Source organism: Panulirus ornatus, chromosome 50 (genome assembly GCF_036320965.1).
Source record: "Panulirus ornatus isolate Po-2019 chromosome 50, ASM3632096v1, whole genome shotgun sequence".
In the NCBI taxonomy this organism is placed as follows: domain Eukaryota; kingdom Metazoa; phylum Arthropoda; class Malacostraca; order Decapoda; family Palinuridae; genus Panulirus; species Panulirus ornatus.
In genome coordinates this window covers 4311601-4329174 of record NC_092273.1, presented here as the reverse complement: position 1 = coordinate 4329174, position 17574 = coordinate 4311601, and the positions used below count along the sequence as shown (strand labels likewise).

The following is a 17574-nucleotide window of genomic DNA, read 5'->3' as shown; positions in this document are numbered from 1 at the left end:
TTCAAAACCTATTTTTGTTGGATTTTTATAAGCTCATGTGAAAAGTAATAAACACTCTTTAAGTAGAAGTCCCTAACTTTTTATGTGGAAGTCTGATTCCCTTAGACACTCTGTGCATATGGGTTGAGGATGTTGTGTACATCAGATCTAACCCATGATATCGCAAATTAAGTAATGATACATATTTGATGTAATTAGATGAAGATAGTGACATTTGCATGTTCTAGATTTAGTTTTAGTATTTTCAACTGTTTAACCTAAAGCTCTGTTCAACTTTTGTTTTACATCCTGAATGGGTTGCTCATAATTGTTTATTATAATGCTAAAAGGAAAATTATCATTCACTTTTATAAATGAGTAAATTCTGCATCCAGTGTCATTCCTTGAGCATTCATTACAGTTGTTTGCAGGAGTTACACAAAAATATTTCCATCTTACCGTGTTCATGACGATAATGACCTGTTTTGCTGTGCCAAATCCACTTTCATTTAACAGAAACAAGTCTCTCCATTAAGTATTAGAATAGTCTAACATGAATATGAATATGAGAAGATACTGCTATGCTGTCCCAGCCATACCAAAGTTGGGTTCAGAAGAGCTGCCAAGTATCTCTTTGAGTTTCACCAGAGTACACTGATGTTACATAACTCAATAATCACTCCTTCTTTACTATTTTGAGCTTTTCCTCTGAGTCTACTCCCATTATTGCCTGAATACATAGGTAATTAAAATCTATAATTAACCCTTGCCCATAACCACATAAGATTTACAGATATTCAAAGGTCTTTATACTGCAATATCCCATTAACCTAGAAGGATGGACCACTGTACTATATGGCTACATTCAGAGTATTCTGTGTATCATATCTTGGTAGCCAATAAGTTGTTTACAGTATTATCATTATCATCAATTTGTTCATAATGCAGATATAAGCATGAACACAGTAATGTTTCATGAAAAAAGAAAAACTGTACACAATAATCGTCAACAAACCAGATGCAATCGAAGTTTTAATATACTGTATATTACATCTATCAATATTCTATATAACACAGAAAACACTAAATGCTCCATGGTCAAGTGAATGACGAAGACATGAAAACAGAAAAGTATGAATAACCTTCCACAGACATTATGAAAATGTAATAAGGTTACCCGCATATGAAGAAAAACATGTCAAGAAAAGTTTACTGGTTTATATCAGATTGTTTGTGTAATTCTGATAACTCTAAAATATCAAAATATACTTTAACATAAAAGAATGTACCATCAAGACTAACAACATACCACATGTCTCTTCCACATGTGGTGAACCAAAAAAATACAATATGCACGTGATATGGCCCAGATAAAACTTCTTTGACTACCCTGGGTAGGTTACCAGTTACATTATACACTGTCTCATAAATCCTCATGGATGTACAATATCTAGCATTTGCTTTATATCAGTAATCTTTTCACGAGGTTTTCCAAATCTAGTTCCATTTTCTACTTCATAGCAATCCAAACGAGTCCACTGATCAAATGACACTGGCTGAACACCTGCAAAAACAAAATGATAATAATAATGGCTCGGACATGACACCAAAAGAATAGAGCTTAACATTTTCTTTAGAACTGGATGATACTGCTAAACAATCTTTAACAAAAACTAAGAACAACATCACATTTACAAGTAGACTGCAACACTACAAACACTGCTAGAAAATAAAATTGTTTTGTAAAGAAAAAATAAAGTCAAGCAGTTGCCACTTATTCCAATAAAAAGAAGATAATGCAACATACACTTACCCCATTTCTTTATTCAGAAAAAAATATAGAAAAAGAGGGAGACCGGTTGCCATTTTTCGATATTGTTTGATTAGGAAAGTCACTTTCCCGTCTTTACCCACTTAGTCACATGAAAGTGTATGCATACAAAATCTTAAAACTATATATAAAATATCCATGATTTATTACACAGAAAAGCCCCAAGAGTAAGCAATCAGCTTTAAGCACCGTGGGTGATGTGCATATCTGTCTTGTGTTCATACATTCTCAGCCAATCACACATAGAAAGGTGAGGGTGGTCTATGAGACTACAGAATCTCCTAATAGATCTGACACGTCACAGTAGCCTCTTGCACAAGGGTTGTTTTACTCATTTTGGAGCTATGATAATCACTCATCAATGGAAACCAGTACCTGTGAGAATCACCTTCTTGAGGGTCTTGATTGCAGGAAAAAGATATTTTGAGCTCAAACATTCCAATCTAAGGCCATGGCACTGACTCCTATTGCCTCTGAATGGTAAATCAGAGAAAAATGAGTTGATATGAGGGCAGTTGAATGGTAGACAGAATGTAGGCTATGACTCTAGATTTCCAAGTAATGGGATATGGAAATAAGAAGAGAGAACAATGAGAGATGATAATAATCAAAGAAAGACATAAATCAAGGAAAGGAGTGAAAAAGTGAATATTGGAATGCTACGATGTTTTGGCATATGGCTGATCAACACGGTATGATGAAAGCTAGGATGAGATCAACACTAAAGGAGTATGTGGATGAAGGGATGTACGGATGGAAAAGTACTTGAAACTAAACAGGAATAAGGATACATGAGAGATTGTATGCATTACCCCACTGCTTAGTGGAAGACCATTTTAAATGAAATTTCATTTTGATTTTGAATTCCCACTGAACTCTATACTTGATGATCTATTTGGATAAAACTAAAGCAGGTACAGTAGTTACACCTAAACATGGAAAACAGAAAAAAATGTACTGTACTAACCTCTCTTTTTCAAAATATTCAGCACATCTATCTTTCCACCTCGTGGCTCTAAGATATTTACTAGACCAGCTTCTATGTCTGCCACAACAGCCTTTCCAGTGTTGAAACCACTTGTCATGGTAGACAAAATTACACCAACAGGACCAGTGCCTATCCATCCACTAACATATATTCCTGTAAAGATAATACTGCAATTAATCAAAGAAATGTGAAAATATATGTAATTGGAAGATAAATAAGTCAGGTGTTGGAACATATGCCTAAGAAGTAAACTTTTCTACTGCTCATAAAACTACTATGGCCTAATGCTTTTACGATTACTTCCTCAGTCTCCACCACTCAGCTATACAACTGTATTCATTAAACTTCTCTCATGTCCATACGGGGGACAATGAAATGCATAATGGACATGTTAAGAGATAGTAGTGTGCATACTGCCCAAGCTTAAATCTCTATGTCTTAGAGCGATAATGATTTTTAACATCTTGAGGCAGGGTCTCAACAATCAATTCAACATTCAGCCAAATTCTAAGACAAACAGGGATAAGGAAGGTATGTCCACTAAGTCCTTACCTCAAATGAAGGGATGCAAGGAAAACACTGAATGTTTTCCCCAAGGTTATCTATAAACTCCCTATGACCAAGGTTAACTTTTGTAAAGCCATTTGGTCAAATCCAGTAGGTAGGCCTCGATTAACCAGGTATGAAGCAATATCCCACACTGCATGAGTAGTCATTAGACAAAAAACAAATCACAAGAAATTCCATACCTGGGCTATAGAATTCAGTCATTTGCCTGAATCAGTGATTAACGCTTACACAGAGTCCCTTCCTATAAAGAGATTTAGCCTAAATGGCAGGGTTAGCACTTCGTTGATGTATGAAACTATTCATTTCAGCTGCCGCCTGCATGACATAATTATCAGTTCTTGATTCATCAGGGATTGATTTCAAACATCAGTCAAGTTTTCTCTTTTACGTTTCTTTAGTTGTTCCATGCACGTTTCTTATTTCTCCTAGCAGTACACTGAATACTTGTTCTAGCTTCCTGGTTGGGTTGTCATATACTTTTGTCTGATTTACTTCTGATATGTTCCAAGGTAGTCTTGAAGACTTATCAATTCTGTAACTTTCCTGCTGAGAGGTTGTAAGATTTAACATATTTTCTTTAATGCCTTTAATTTGGCACAATACAGGCATTCTGCCTATCCTCAGTCACCTCACCATCATCCATACATACTGACCACACTGAATTGACTCAATAAACACTAATCAATCACCTTCTGAACCCAGTCTTAAAATCTACACCCACCAAGCATACATTCATCTGAAACTATACACCAAAGGTATGAGAGACACTTTCTTGTCTGTGCTCTGAACACCATCTCCACATTATATGTACAGTGTCAATATGTAACAGGAATAATCATAGCCAAGATGCAACATTCTTGCTGAGGACAGTGAGCACTAACTTTTTAATTGTTCTGCACTCACCTCACACAGACAAACACAATATCACCAGCTTTCTGTGTGATGCAGGAACTCCATAGAAACGGTTGTTGGGACGGGAATGTAAATTAACCAAGAAATCATATCCTAGTATATAACTTGCTGAACTACTTTTTTTTCTTAAAGAATTAAAGCTTATCAAATGAAACTGTGCAGACAGAAGTGTAACCCTCTCAAGTTTGCAGCGTTTAAACACAAAAAATGGGCACCTGCTTGTACCACAAAAGTCCAGTGTACACGTATGAATAATGAATTGAGTTCTGTGGTGGAAGGAATAAACAGCAACTAGCACACAAAAATTATACCTCTTCCTGAGCAGTTCTGGCTCCTGAATACAAATATTTACATTTCCACTTCTCATGTACCCTCAGATTTATATGACAGTAACAACTAACTGAGTTAGAACATAAAATAATACTAATCACTTCTACAAAATAAACACCAGCAAATGTAGCTTTGTCATTTTGTCATAAAATTACACAAAATGGGTGAAACAGTATGTCCCCAAAAGGAACACTCCATATTATTTCCTTTATCATGCAAACACTTTCTCTTTCAAAATAATTTCATAATCTTACCATTATGACCAATAACTCTTCCATTATCATTGCTTATAGTCCCAGTTTGCCAGTCAAATGGCAGAGAAGGATCTACACTAACACCCTTATAGCCTATGCTCCGAAGTAGCAAGCCACACTCGAGTGTTTCTGTCTCATCAGTAGGCATAGCTCTCTGGTTGACCCCCTCACCTTTAAGCCTGTAAAAATATAGATAATATCTATCATAAAACCAAACTAGTGTTAGAAAGCAAATGTGAAAGGAAATATGCCCATGATGATATCTGTGAAAGATAGAATTACAGAAGAGTGATCTTTTATCATCTGAGAATTGCATTAACCATTTCAGTGCATTATTCAGTAATAAAACTAATTATAACCAGGATAGCATCATGTAAAATTTGCCTTATTGTGTTCTCAGGAAAATGAAATATACATATTTTCACTGTTTTGACTGTCCTGAAGGTAAATTATAGCAGAGAGTAAGCATTGTACATTCAGTACCTATGAGATATAGGTTCAGTCCCATAGCTGGACAGGGTAGGTGGGACACTATATGCAAAGACTACTTCAGGTAATTCTATCACACCATTGTATTAAAACAAATAAAGCTGTAAAGCTGCACATGATCAATTAGAGGATAAGGATTGGTAGTTTTCCTCCACAGCAACCATTCTTATTTTGTGCTTAAACAATTATGATGTAAAAGACATATGACATAATTATTGAATTGAATTATAGCCTTTTTGACCATATTTAACATCAGAAGTGTGAGTGAACTCTATGTCCATCTATGGCACCATTAACATCAGCCACAAAATGCAAATTGGAACAAAAACAGGTTACATTTGATGGTTATTCATACGGTGTGTACACAGTGGGATAACATGAACAAGTAAATTGGATAAAACACCGGAGGCATTGGCCTCACATAACAAAGCAACATAAAGTGAAAAAGTAAGAAGCAATTCTACAAGTATGGCCATTCACACTAAATTTTATAACACTGGGCATAGGCTGAAGACTTGTGAGAGTAGTGTAGTGGAGACACATAATTTGAATAACTTCATTTCAGGCTAGAGGTATTAATTCCAAACTTGATATATCATTGCCATTCTCAAGAACCATGGAAATGAACAAGCAGTTAGTCATGTTGGCAAATCAGGCAACACAATTATTCTTTTATGCTGGGGCATCTCAGAATTGAGTAATTGTTTTCATGTACTTTCAAATGCTAGACCAAATCTAACTGGCCAAGAGGACAGAAACAGGATCCCCTTCCAAGCCCCTTCACACATATGTTGGTACCAGGTCTTACTCATTGCCTTAGCTCAGTTATCTATAAAAGTTACATTTTGTAACTGGTATGATTTCAATTGGTTTTAATTTCAATTACAGGATCTTTGAGTTTAACAGCCACATGAAAAGAAACACCCATAATTCTCTGCTCCTGGGCTGTCTTGTCTCAGTATATTCCTACAGATGAATCGCAATGCTGCTTTCCTTTTTTATTAACATCAGATTTTCCTTTGTCAATAAATGAGTAGCCACATTACTCTATTTTTACTTAAAATCAAAATAATCACAATTTTCTTTGTTCATATTACTCCTGCAATTATAAGATACATTGCTTGCGTAACTTGAATGTAAGCTTCCTAGGAAAAAGATTCCAGTATGAATTAAATGTTCATCAATTCTCTCCATGTACCTATTCTTTGCTAACTTCACTCCACACACAGCTTGGCCATCAGCTGTTGCAAGTACTTCAACTGGACTGAGTAAAAATCGAAGACTCCATTTCTTTTCTGCAGCAGCCCAAGCAGAAGCAAGCTTGGAGTCTGGTCCATCCAAAGCAGTCTTAGCTAGAAGTTCGAGTAATCTCTTTCGGGGCCGAGGCAAATCTGATAATGGGGAAAGAGTGTTATTCCTTTTGACTAATGTATAAGTGGTGAAATATAAAGTTAGATTTACTGCACATATCAAAATTTCTATATTGTATGCATATACTTTTATATTGAAATCCTGGTCCATGGACAGTTATTTGAATTCATAATCCATGAGACTTGAGATCGATCTCATAATCAAGTAAAGTAATCAGAGTGTTTGTCACAAGGAATGCAGGCACTGTACACTTAAGTTATCTTAAGGTCTGAAAGGATATCTCTATAAAATTAACAAACTGTCTATAAGAAGTTTATGTTGTTGAAACAATATAAACAGCATCTGAGAAAGAGACCATTGTTGCCTCATCTTATATATTACACTCACTTTTGCATGATCTAATAAAATATATAAATTCATACCTCTTAAAACCATATTCTCTCACACTCTTTCGTTTCATCTAAATGCACTGTGAATGTTATGAAAAGAAAAAAGGTTAGGCAGCAACTGCCCAAGTAAATTTTATCTTAAATTTCAGAATGGTAGCTGGAAGTCTTACATCATATCTGTCAGAATTCTTTTTTGTTTCATTAAAGCGAAGCTACCAGGTGAGATTAAATATCTCTCCCCAAGTGCAACATATACCTCCTCTTTTTTCATCAAATGTCTTAACAAGTTCTCTCAGGCTTCCTTTCTCTCTTCAAATATTTCTGAAGAGGAGCAGACAAGGACAAGCCATCTTTGTTCCAAATGAAAGGGAAAGCACAAACTGCAGCAGGACCAGACCATCTAAGGCCCCTAGCTCCCCTGGTAGACCCGATTCATTTTACCCATCCATATGAACATTGATTGAGAGGGTGAAGGCATGTACAGAGCATCAGATTGGGGAAGAGCAGTGTGGTTTCAGAAGTGGTAGAGGATGTCTGGATCAGGTGTTTGCTTTGAAGAATGTATGTGAGAAATACTTAGAAAAGCAAATGGATTTGTATGTAGCATTTATGGATCTGGAGAAGGCATATGATAGAGTTGATAGAGATGCTCTGAGGAAGGTACTAAGAATATATGGTGTGGGAGGCAAGTTGTTAGAAGCAGTGAAAAGTTTTTATCGAGGATGTAAGGCATGTGTACGTGTAGGAGAGAGGAAAGTGATTGCTTCTCAGTGAATGTAGGTTTGCGGCAGGGGTGTGTGATGTCTCCATGGTTGTTTAATTTGTTTATGGATGGGGTTGTTAAGGAGGTGAATGCAAGAGTTTTGGAAAGGGGCAAGTATGAAGTCTGTTGGGGATGAGAGAGCTTGGGAAGTGAGTCAGTTGTTGTTTGCTGATGATACAGCGCTGGTGGCTGATTCATGTGAGAAACTGCAGAAGCTGGTGACTGAGTTTGGTAAAGTGTGTGAAAGAAGAAAGTTAAGAGTAAATGTGAATAAGAGCAAGGTTATTAGGTATAGTAGGGTTGAGGGTCAAGTCAATTGGGAGGTGAGTTTGAATGGAGAAAAACTGGAGGAAGTGAAGTGTTTTAGATATCTGGGAGTGGATCTGGCAGCGGATGGAACCATGGAAGCGGAAGTGGATCATAGGGTGGGGGAGGGGGCAAAAATTCTGGGAGCCTTGAAGAATGTGTGGAAGTCGAGAACATTATCTCGGAAAGCAAAAATGGGTATGTTTGAAGGAATAGTGGTTCCAACAATGTTGTATGGTTGCGAGGCGTGGGCTATGGATAGAGTTGTGCGCAGGAGGATGGATGTGCTGGAAATGAGATGTTTGAGGACAATGTGTGGTGTGAGGTGGTTTGATCGAGTAAGTAACGTAAGGGTAAGAGAGATGTGTGGAAATAAAAAGAGCGTGGTTGAGAGAGCAGAAGAGGGTGTTTTGAAATGGTTTGGGCACATGGAGAGAATGAGTGAGGAAAGATTGACCAAGAGGATATATGTGTCGGAGGTGGAGGGAACGAGGAGAAGAGGGAGACCAAATTGGAGGTGGAAAGATGGAGTGAAAAAGATTTTGTGTGATCAGGGCCTGAACATGCAGGAGGGTGAAAGGAGGGCAAGGAATAGAGTGAATTGGAGCGATGTGGTATATCGAGGTTGACGTGATGTCAGTGGATTGAATCGGGGCATGTGAAGCATCCGGGGTAAACCATGGAAAGCTGTGTAGGTATGTATATTTTGCGTGTGTGGACGTATGTATATACATGTGTATGGGGGTGGGTTGGGCCATTTCTTTCGTCTGTTTCCTTGCGCTACCTCGCAAACGCGGGAGACAGCGGCAAAAAAAAAAAAAAAAAAAAAAAAAAAATGAACATCAGTGGCATTCCAATACATCAAGGGTTTCCCATTACCATCAAACTGTTTGTTAGATGTCTGAGCTCTCCTATGACTTACTTGGTATGAGACCTCTCAAATGTTGATAATCCTCTTGTCTAAGGTGTGGTCTACATCCCACCAAGTTGACCATCTCTCTCAGCTCCTTGATAGTGAAAGCAACATGCTCAGGTCCCCGCCGACCAACAAGGGTCACATGTCTCACGTGGCTCTTGTTTAGGTTCTCCAATACATTCTCGGGAATATCCGTTTTCTGTGTTTTCAGAATACTAATTACTCGACACTAATTCTGTAAAACAAGGAAAAAGACTTCTTTCTGCTCATTAACATGAGTAAAAATTAGTTGCAACAGCCTACATATCAATTTTTAAGTGAAAGCAAAGAACAAGTGAAACTTCCAAGTTAAAAAATGAAATAATCATAAAACTACTCTAAACAACTGGTTATCTACTATGCAAACAAATAAATATATATAAATATCAATAATATATATATATATATATATATATATATATATATATATATATATATATATATATATATATATATATATATATACCACATCGTTCCAATTCACTCTATTCCTTGCACGCCTTTCACCCTCCTGCATGTTCAAGCTCAAAATCTTTTTCACTCCATCCTTCCACCTCCAATTTGGTCTCCCACTTCTCCTTGTTTCCTCTACCTCTGACACATATATCCTCTTTGTCAATCTTTCCTCACTCATTCTCTCCATGTGATTAAACCATTTCAATACATCCTCTTCTGCTCTCTCAACCACACTCTTTTTATTACCACGCATCTTTCTTACCCTTTCATTACTTACTTGATCAAACCACCTTACACCACATACTGTCCTCAACCATCTCATTTCCAACACATCCACCCTCCTCTGCACAACCCTATCTATATCCCATGCCTTGCAACCATATAATATTGTGGAACCACTATTCCTTCAAACATACCCATTTTTGCTCTTCGAGCTAACATTCTGGCTTTCTACACATTCTTCAATGCATTAGCAAGGTAGTGCCAGGAAACAGACAAAGAATGGCCCATCCACTCATATACACATGTATATACATAAACATCCACATATGCACGTATACATATCGACATATACATACATATACACACACATACACAGACACTACATACATACACATGTACATATTCATTCTTGCTTGTCTTCACCCATTCCTGTCACTTCCCATCCCTACATGAAAACAGCATCGCTATCCCCTGCTTCAGCGAGGTAGTGCCAGGAATACAGACAAAGAGGCCACATTTGTTCACACCCTGTCTCTAGCTGTCATGTATAATGCACCAAAAGAAATGTTATGAAAATTATCATGGGTGATGGGTTGCTTGGCACCACCTCACATGATATCAAAGGCTCAAGCATTTTGCTATACCATTGTTTAGCTTCATAAATGAGCATCTGCTACCCTCATGATCATTGTGAAGGGGAAAGAAAATCATGGATAAACTGTATTATTTTTTTCTTTTTTGGGGGGAGTGAAATGGTGCTTTAACCTCCTACTGATGAGAAAAATGCAATTCAAAAGTTCCTGATATAGAACAAAACATCTTACCTTACAGAGAAGCACAAAAGATATTATGATTATAGTATGGCAAAAACATTCTGAGAAACACAAGCAAAACTAACCCGTAACATGTCAACAGGTGTGAGTAAAATTCGGGCTACATCCAGACCAACATTTCCTTGGCCAATAATTGCCACTGACTCTACATCCAGGTTAAGTTTCAAGTTGACATTCTCAGGTAAACCATTATACCAACCAACAAACTGCTGAGCAGATAATACATTAGGTAACGATTCTCCCGGGATGTTTAGTCTTCGGTCTTGAGCAGCACCATATGCCTGGAAAGGTATTATAATTAATTAGCTCACGTTACAGATGTAAGGATAATTTTGACAAGATTTTGACTACCATAATTGTTGATGATATGATACTATTCATTTTTATTCCTGATTGAAAAGAGGCACAGTCTGTAAATTAAGATGACATACTAAGTGATTTATGGTACAGTGGCAAGAATGAACCAAGTGTTAAATATATGCAGGAAAGAGTGGAATAATGAACTTTTAGTAGTCAGTGCTTAAATGTTGTTCATGGAAGAGATTAGAATGAAGACAAGTACTTAATGCACAGTAATACTGTCATGAAAACATATGAAGAATTACTATTCTAATCATATACCAATTATTCAACATGGCAGAAAACTGATACAAAATAATTATAAAAAGTGGTATTGTAAGAGTTCAGCAAGAAAACATTTCAATAAAGAACAAAGTGCAAATGTAGCATATATAATGATCAGAAAAAAATTATGCTACAGTGAAGAGAAAAGAAATATAAGATGAGTGTTAAGACTGCATGAAGTGAAGAGAGAATTACTAGTGGCAGCAAAGCACTATACTGTTGTTTCTAGCAACAACATAAAACTAAGATTACTTAAACTAATGGGTAAAAGTAGGTAATGTTCAAAATCAACCACTTTCACCTCTTCATCCCCACTAAATGATCCATTATAAAAGTATATAATATGAAGTCTACATATAAACAATAATCTTACTCAAAATTAGTTCATGGATGTTTTTCTGATTTGTCATATTTTGGTCTTAATATTTCCCTTTTGCTTAAATTTTTCTACAGTTCACAAAAGTATACATCACATTTAAAAAGGCAGCAGGTCATACATGGAACACTTAAAGCAGTGGAAATAAGGAGTTAACAGTAATGCAGGATGAAGCGTGACTGTGAAGTAGAAGATTGAAAGATTTACAATGAGGAAGGTGTTCTGTCATAAAGATTATCTAACACATACATACTGTGCAGCGCAGGTGGCAAAACTAGAATGAAGACCATTATACATAATAGAAATACTGTATCACCATAACATCAAATCCATCTTGGAAACTTCACATTATGCAAATATCTTAGTCTGCCCCCTAAAAACTAAAAGTCCAGTTCAAATACTACATATTTTTTCCTCAAAATAACTCAGTTATACAAGTAATCAATTCATCCTTGTATGAAGTGATGCTATCACTTCTGGGCATTTCTAGCTCTAAATACTTGCATGATGAACTCAAGTTCAAAGCACTCTGATAATCTAGCTCTTCCAATCTATTCTCAACACTTGATCTACTTTTTCCTAGCTGCTCTACTGGTTTATTTTCTCTTATTATAGTTACTGCCTTTGTTTCTACTCTAAAAAGCAGGCTGCTTGTGTACCTCTACCATTAGCCAGTGTGATGTCTGTTTCTTTTCTTATGCTGCAAATCTCTGGATATTGTTACATTCTCATGCTTTTCCTAAAAGCTATGACATTCCTTTTTTCAAAGGTAGGTTTTCCACCTTCTCAAAAACTCTTAGAACACTCTTCTACTCTGCTCCAATTTCTTCATTAATGCCCTCTCTTAAGATGTACTCTTTGAGTTTTGTCCATGACTAGAGCCTTTAATATTAAAAAACAAATATAGAGCATGAACGGAGTAAAATATATTTTTCCCTCAAACAACTTCAGGTCAATATCTATATATAATAGTCATATTACCTCCCAAACTCAGAGAACCATATCATATACCACTGCATTTGATGATCTGTCATTCAAAATTTAGGAACAGTAGTACATTTTTCACATTACTACTATTTGACTGTCAAGAATGAGATTAAAAAATCTAAACTTTGGTGGTCTGGGCTAGAAAGTGTTGTGATAAACTATGAGTGCTATCAATATTGCTATGTATGTTGATGTTTGCAGCCATGCTTGCACAAACTGAGTTTGGCTTGAAATTTCATTACATCACTGTAACTAAATGGAACATTTATCATAAAACTTTTCCAACAGATTTCTTTCTTTTCACTTTTCAATATCTCACGAGGTAATCTTTACCAATGATTGGACATGAACATCACTGCTACTACTAAAACAGTTGTTATTCAAACAAATAGTGTAGCAATATTACATATAATGGTAATGTGTTTCAAGTTCAAACCATAGAGACCTTTAGGGTTCTAACTCAAATGGATCCTATGATCCTACCCAATGAACAAAACAATGAAAGTTTGCTTGTTCAGGGATGAACCAGAATCACTTAACCTGAAACAATGGGAATTTGCTGTATTCTTCACATACCAGAACAACTGCATGATAAGCCTCCCTGAGCTCACTGAAGGTGACATCTTTTCCAATGGTCACATTCCCAAGGAATGAAAACCTCTCTTTAGCAGCAGTCTGGGTGAAGGTATTGATGCAGTTCTTCACCTCTGGATGATCAGGGGCAACTCCATAACGAACCAAGCCAAAAGGAACTGGCAGTTTCTCATACATATCTACTTGTGCTGTTGCATGACCCTGAAAATACAAAAACTATAATGCAGAATGTCAAAGGTAAAGTGTGTAGCACAGTAATATGAAATTTATGATGGGGTTTATTTCAAGTACTAGAAGTGTAATTAAAGCTTCGGTAAATTTGTAAACAACATTTCACTAACACCGAGAAAATAACACCTTGTGTGAAAGAACTTCAAAAGGTACTGCATGATTAGCACTGGCATTTATTTTGTTTCATATCACTTATCTTTCTCATCATGGAGCAAGCAAGTCCTAACCCTTTATAAACTTTGGTATGCTTACTCTTTTTTCAGTTCCTTTACATTTCCAATTTTGCCATAAATCAATTATTTTACAGATTCTGTACATGGTTTTTTGTCAACTCTGCTATTGTTATCAATTTACACCATTTTTCCAGTGATCTTGAAACTCACTGTACTTATAATGCCAACAAGTTTGTAAACCTAGCACCTAAATTAAACATAAAAATTCATTAATAAATGCAAATGCTTTATTTATCTATTTTTTTGTTTTTTTTTCATGTTATATTTTACCACACGACCATTTACAAAAGCTCTTTAGAAATTGATTGTCTCTGCCACGAAAATAACACATACTTCCTCCTCTGTGCCATTTGATATGAAATAATATTCTTTTATCATTATTTCAAGTGTTTTATAATTGTCATACCAAAGCTACAGTACAGCTGCAAAAGTATATGACAAAAGTGCAAAGCAGTCATTTCATGCCTGAAAGCTATTGACTGTACACTTAGTATGGTATATGGATGAGGGAATACTTGGCAAACTATATGCAATAAACATAAGAACAAAACTGTATTTTGCTACTCAACTTTGATCATTGTACCTATAGAAGCACAAAGATCTGATTGAGGGGGTCCATAGAAGGGCAACTATAATGACTACAAATGTATTCACCACTAAGGAAGGAAGAGATAAAGGTGGTGGCGCCTGATTATAACCTTCACATTCCTAAATCAGGCAGACAATGTTGATAGCAAACAATTCTTCTTGAGATGCAATGACAGAGTAAGTCTGTTTAAATGGACAGGTGGATAAATCCTGGGTGTTATGCTCCATAGTTAGGAAAATAAGCAGCAATTATTGACCAAATCTGTATGTGTTCTCTTAGGTATTCATGTCCATTGTACCAAATCCCAGGACAGAAAAAAATTATATATATCCTTTGAAAGAGAATATAACATATCAAAATTTCATTGGAAAACTAAATATCTACAAGATAAATTACAACTACAGGTGAACAAACCTTGAGTATCTGTTGTGCAGTATAGAAGCCAGCTGGACCACTTCCAATAATGCACACTTTAGGAAAATGAGTGACAGCAGAAGTGCCTGTACTCAAGCGACGAGCTATGAAGCAACGCACCCCAGAACTCAACATCTTTCTATAAATAACAAATACATTTGACTTTTGAAATACTATTTGGGCTTCAGCCCAAAGATTAAACTGGCATTAAAGTCATTTCTTTATCACACTACCTATAATCTAATTCCTTAGTTATTTCATTACTGTAAGCCAATCTTACAACAATGCCATTCACAAAATGAAACTAAAAAATTCCTTTTCAACATCTTACAAAAGACTCTCCAGTATTCCTTTACATTAACTGTCATATGCTGTGTATGGGGAAGGCCACAAAGGACCCTGAGGTACTGACCAGATTTCAGGTTGTATTTCATACTGAAAGGGTTTTCATATCTCATGTTAAAGGATTTGTTTTTTGCAGTTTATCATATTTTCAAAACTTTTGATTTTGTGATGAGCCAATTAGGCAGAAAAGGTTTTAGTAAAACATATTTTGCTGCAGATATATTAGCAATACTTTAGAATGGTACACTACCTATCATAATACAGTATGTTTTTACACATTAGAATAGTACATTACCTATCGTAATACAGTATGTTTTTACACATATCAATGCAACTCTTGAATTTGCTCAGTAATATCTACAGAGGAAGGATTTATTTTTTGAGAAAGAGTCCTTGCCAAGTATGTGACTCCTTAAGGGAGTCTTTTTCTGCTATTGATATAATGGACTTATAAATTGGCTAAAATTCACAAACACTGAATGTTCTGTGATCCTAAAGAAGCATGGACAGACCTCCTATCTAGAGGCATGGTAAAGAACCAGAAACATCAAGAGCTTTCCTAATACTTTAGATGCCTAAAGCCACTGAAAAGAATCATAGTCCTATACTAGAGATACTATTTGAAAAGTGGACTAGTTATGGACATGCTGGGAACCTTACCCAGACTTTTGGAAAAGTTACAGTAACTATTGATTTATAACCTGCAGAAATCCACAGCTTAATATTATCACTTTCTGGTGTTAAAAAAAAGATACAGAGTTGGCCTTACATGAAAGACCTAGCATTCAGTTCATCATATAACACTATGATATACTGAGGTGAACATACACATGAGCAAATAAGATTACATAGTTTTTACAGTTTTCAAATTCAAAATATATTGTACCAATAAATCACATATCTCCCCAAATTAGACTAAAACTGAATAAGTATTCAGGGGGTCGTCTGTCCCACATTTTATGGACTAACCTGTGGATTGCCATGCAGACTGGCCCGCTGTTTGATTCTACATGTTTGACGAGTAATGCCACAGACCACAACTGGGCTTTAATTTTAAGTGAATAATCATCAATGTTTTGATATGGAAACACATCAGAAACCTAGAAATCATGTAATCACACAGATTATTGGACTTGACAATAAGCAATACAAGTCAGTATCCAGCAACTGAACTAGGTTAAGATTCAATCTGAAATATAGCAGACAAAACCCTAAAAGTTACTAATCGAGGCCATCTCATTAATACTATGTTTATATATATATATATATATATATATATATATATATATATATATATATATATATATATATATATCCTATTTGTCATACATCAAAGTTATTCAGTTTTGCTATGGTTAGAATTCACTTTCCATGCGTGGATTTATCAAGTTTTCCTAAAAATGGAGTTTTATAATCTTTAATAAATCCAAACATAAACAAAACAAGACATGTATATAATTGTTAACTGTTGTATAAAGCATGAATTTAAATAGTCACAGAAATTTTGAGAATTTATGTAGATCAGAACAGTTCAGAGTCAAGTATCATCATTTGCAAAAAAGAAAACCTATAGACCCATCTAGTTAAGTTAATCCACATCAAATATATTACGCCTTACTAACATCTTATCACAGCTGATTTTGAGATGTACCTTAAAAGAAGAAATCACTGAGAAATTTTGTTACGCTGGGTGAAGAGGGTTATTAGAATATGCTAGGTTAGTCAGGCTTGATTTATTATGATTTTACCTAGGTTAGATCAGGATTGATCTATTATCATTTTACCAAGTTATTTGAGTTAACAAAAGCAAAACTAAATTATCAAATGTTTAACATTTCTTTACCCTTAACTTCTCCCCTACCGACCAAGCCCATGACTACTTTGTGAGGAAGTCATCTTAGTGGGCTATCACATACCACGTTAAGTGACTTACAAAACATTATCTCTAATTAATGTACACTAAGGAATGTACTTAAAGCAGTTCTGTATAAATCTACACTGAAATACTTATGCGAGGCTGAAGTGATGAATTACCCTTACTAGTGTGGTAGAAATTCAAAATCTTGGAAGGCGTGTTCTAAAACAATGAGGAATTACAGTGTGGGAGTAAGACCTAAACTAAGACAAAGAACAGAGATATATAAGCGCAATTTACAAGTATCGTGTCCGTTCCTTTTTGGTTGTGCAATTCACGATAAACCAGCAAGAAATCATGGAGTTGACATATTTCCTTTGCGTCATCTGGAGAAGGTAAATTAAAGACGTCATGAATATTATGACGTCACAACTTGCCTAGTGTCAAGCAATGTCAGGAAGTGTCTCTAATTGTAGAACGAAAGGATGTGACAGTATGCCTCTAATTGTAGACCTGATAAGACTTCAAATTCCAACAGAATATCAATTGAAGACACTATTCTGCCCTTTCGTTATGAAATAATGTCATGAGATTAATTCTTGGAATCAATTTTTTTTTTTAGAAACCAGTGCTTTCGTTATAAAATAGTCATGAGATTAATTTTTGGAATCAAATTTT

General features: G+C 35.6%; 1 protein-coding gene across 4 annotated transcripts; it reads right to left on the bottom strand.

The window, feature by feature from the left end:
• dare (NADPH:adrenodoxin oxidoreductase, mitochondrial) lies at nucleotides 1-17320 on the bottom strand. 4 transcript variants are annotated; one of them, XM_071691171.1, is made up of 10 exons: nucleotides 17197-17272; nucleotides 16011-16141; nucleotides 14697-14835; nucleotides 13212-13430; nucleotides 10714-10929; nucleotides 9105-9297; nucleotides 6552-6744; nucleotides 4865-5043; nucleotides 2778-2951; nucleotides 1-1543 (listed from the first exon to the last, which is right to left on the bottom strand). In XM_071691171.1, exons 2-10 carry the CDS (start codon nucleotides 16022-16024, stop codon nucleotides 1413-1415), a joined length of 1458 nt encoding a protein of 485 aa, XP_071547272.1. In that variant the 5' UTR covers nucleotides 16025-16141; nucleotides 17197-17272; the 3' UTR covers nucleotides 1-1412. The 4 variants fall into 4 exon arrangements, with proteins under 4 accessions (XP_071547272.1, XP_071547271.1, XP_071547273.1 ...); XM_071691170.1 differs by lacking the exon at nucleotides 16011-16141 and having other exon boundaries at nucleotides 17197-17320; XM_071691172.1 differs by lacking the exon at nucleotides 16011-16141 and having other exon boundaries at nucleotides 17076-17225.
• Nucleotides 17321-17574: the final 254 nt, after the last annotated feature.

Coding starts and splice junctions, on each gene's coding strand:
- dare (XM_071691170.1), bottom strand. CDS start 17,309: ATGACGTCTTTAATTTACCTTCTCCAGATGACGCAAAGGAAATATGTC. Junction 2,952..4,864: donor AAGAGTTATTGGTCATAATG/GTAAGATTATGA, acceptor TTATCTTTACAG/GAATATATGTTAGTGGATGG. Junction 1,544..2,777: donor GAATATTTTGAAAAAGAGAG/GTTAGTACAGTA, acceptor TTGTTTTTGCAG/GTGTTCAGCCAGTGTCATTT.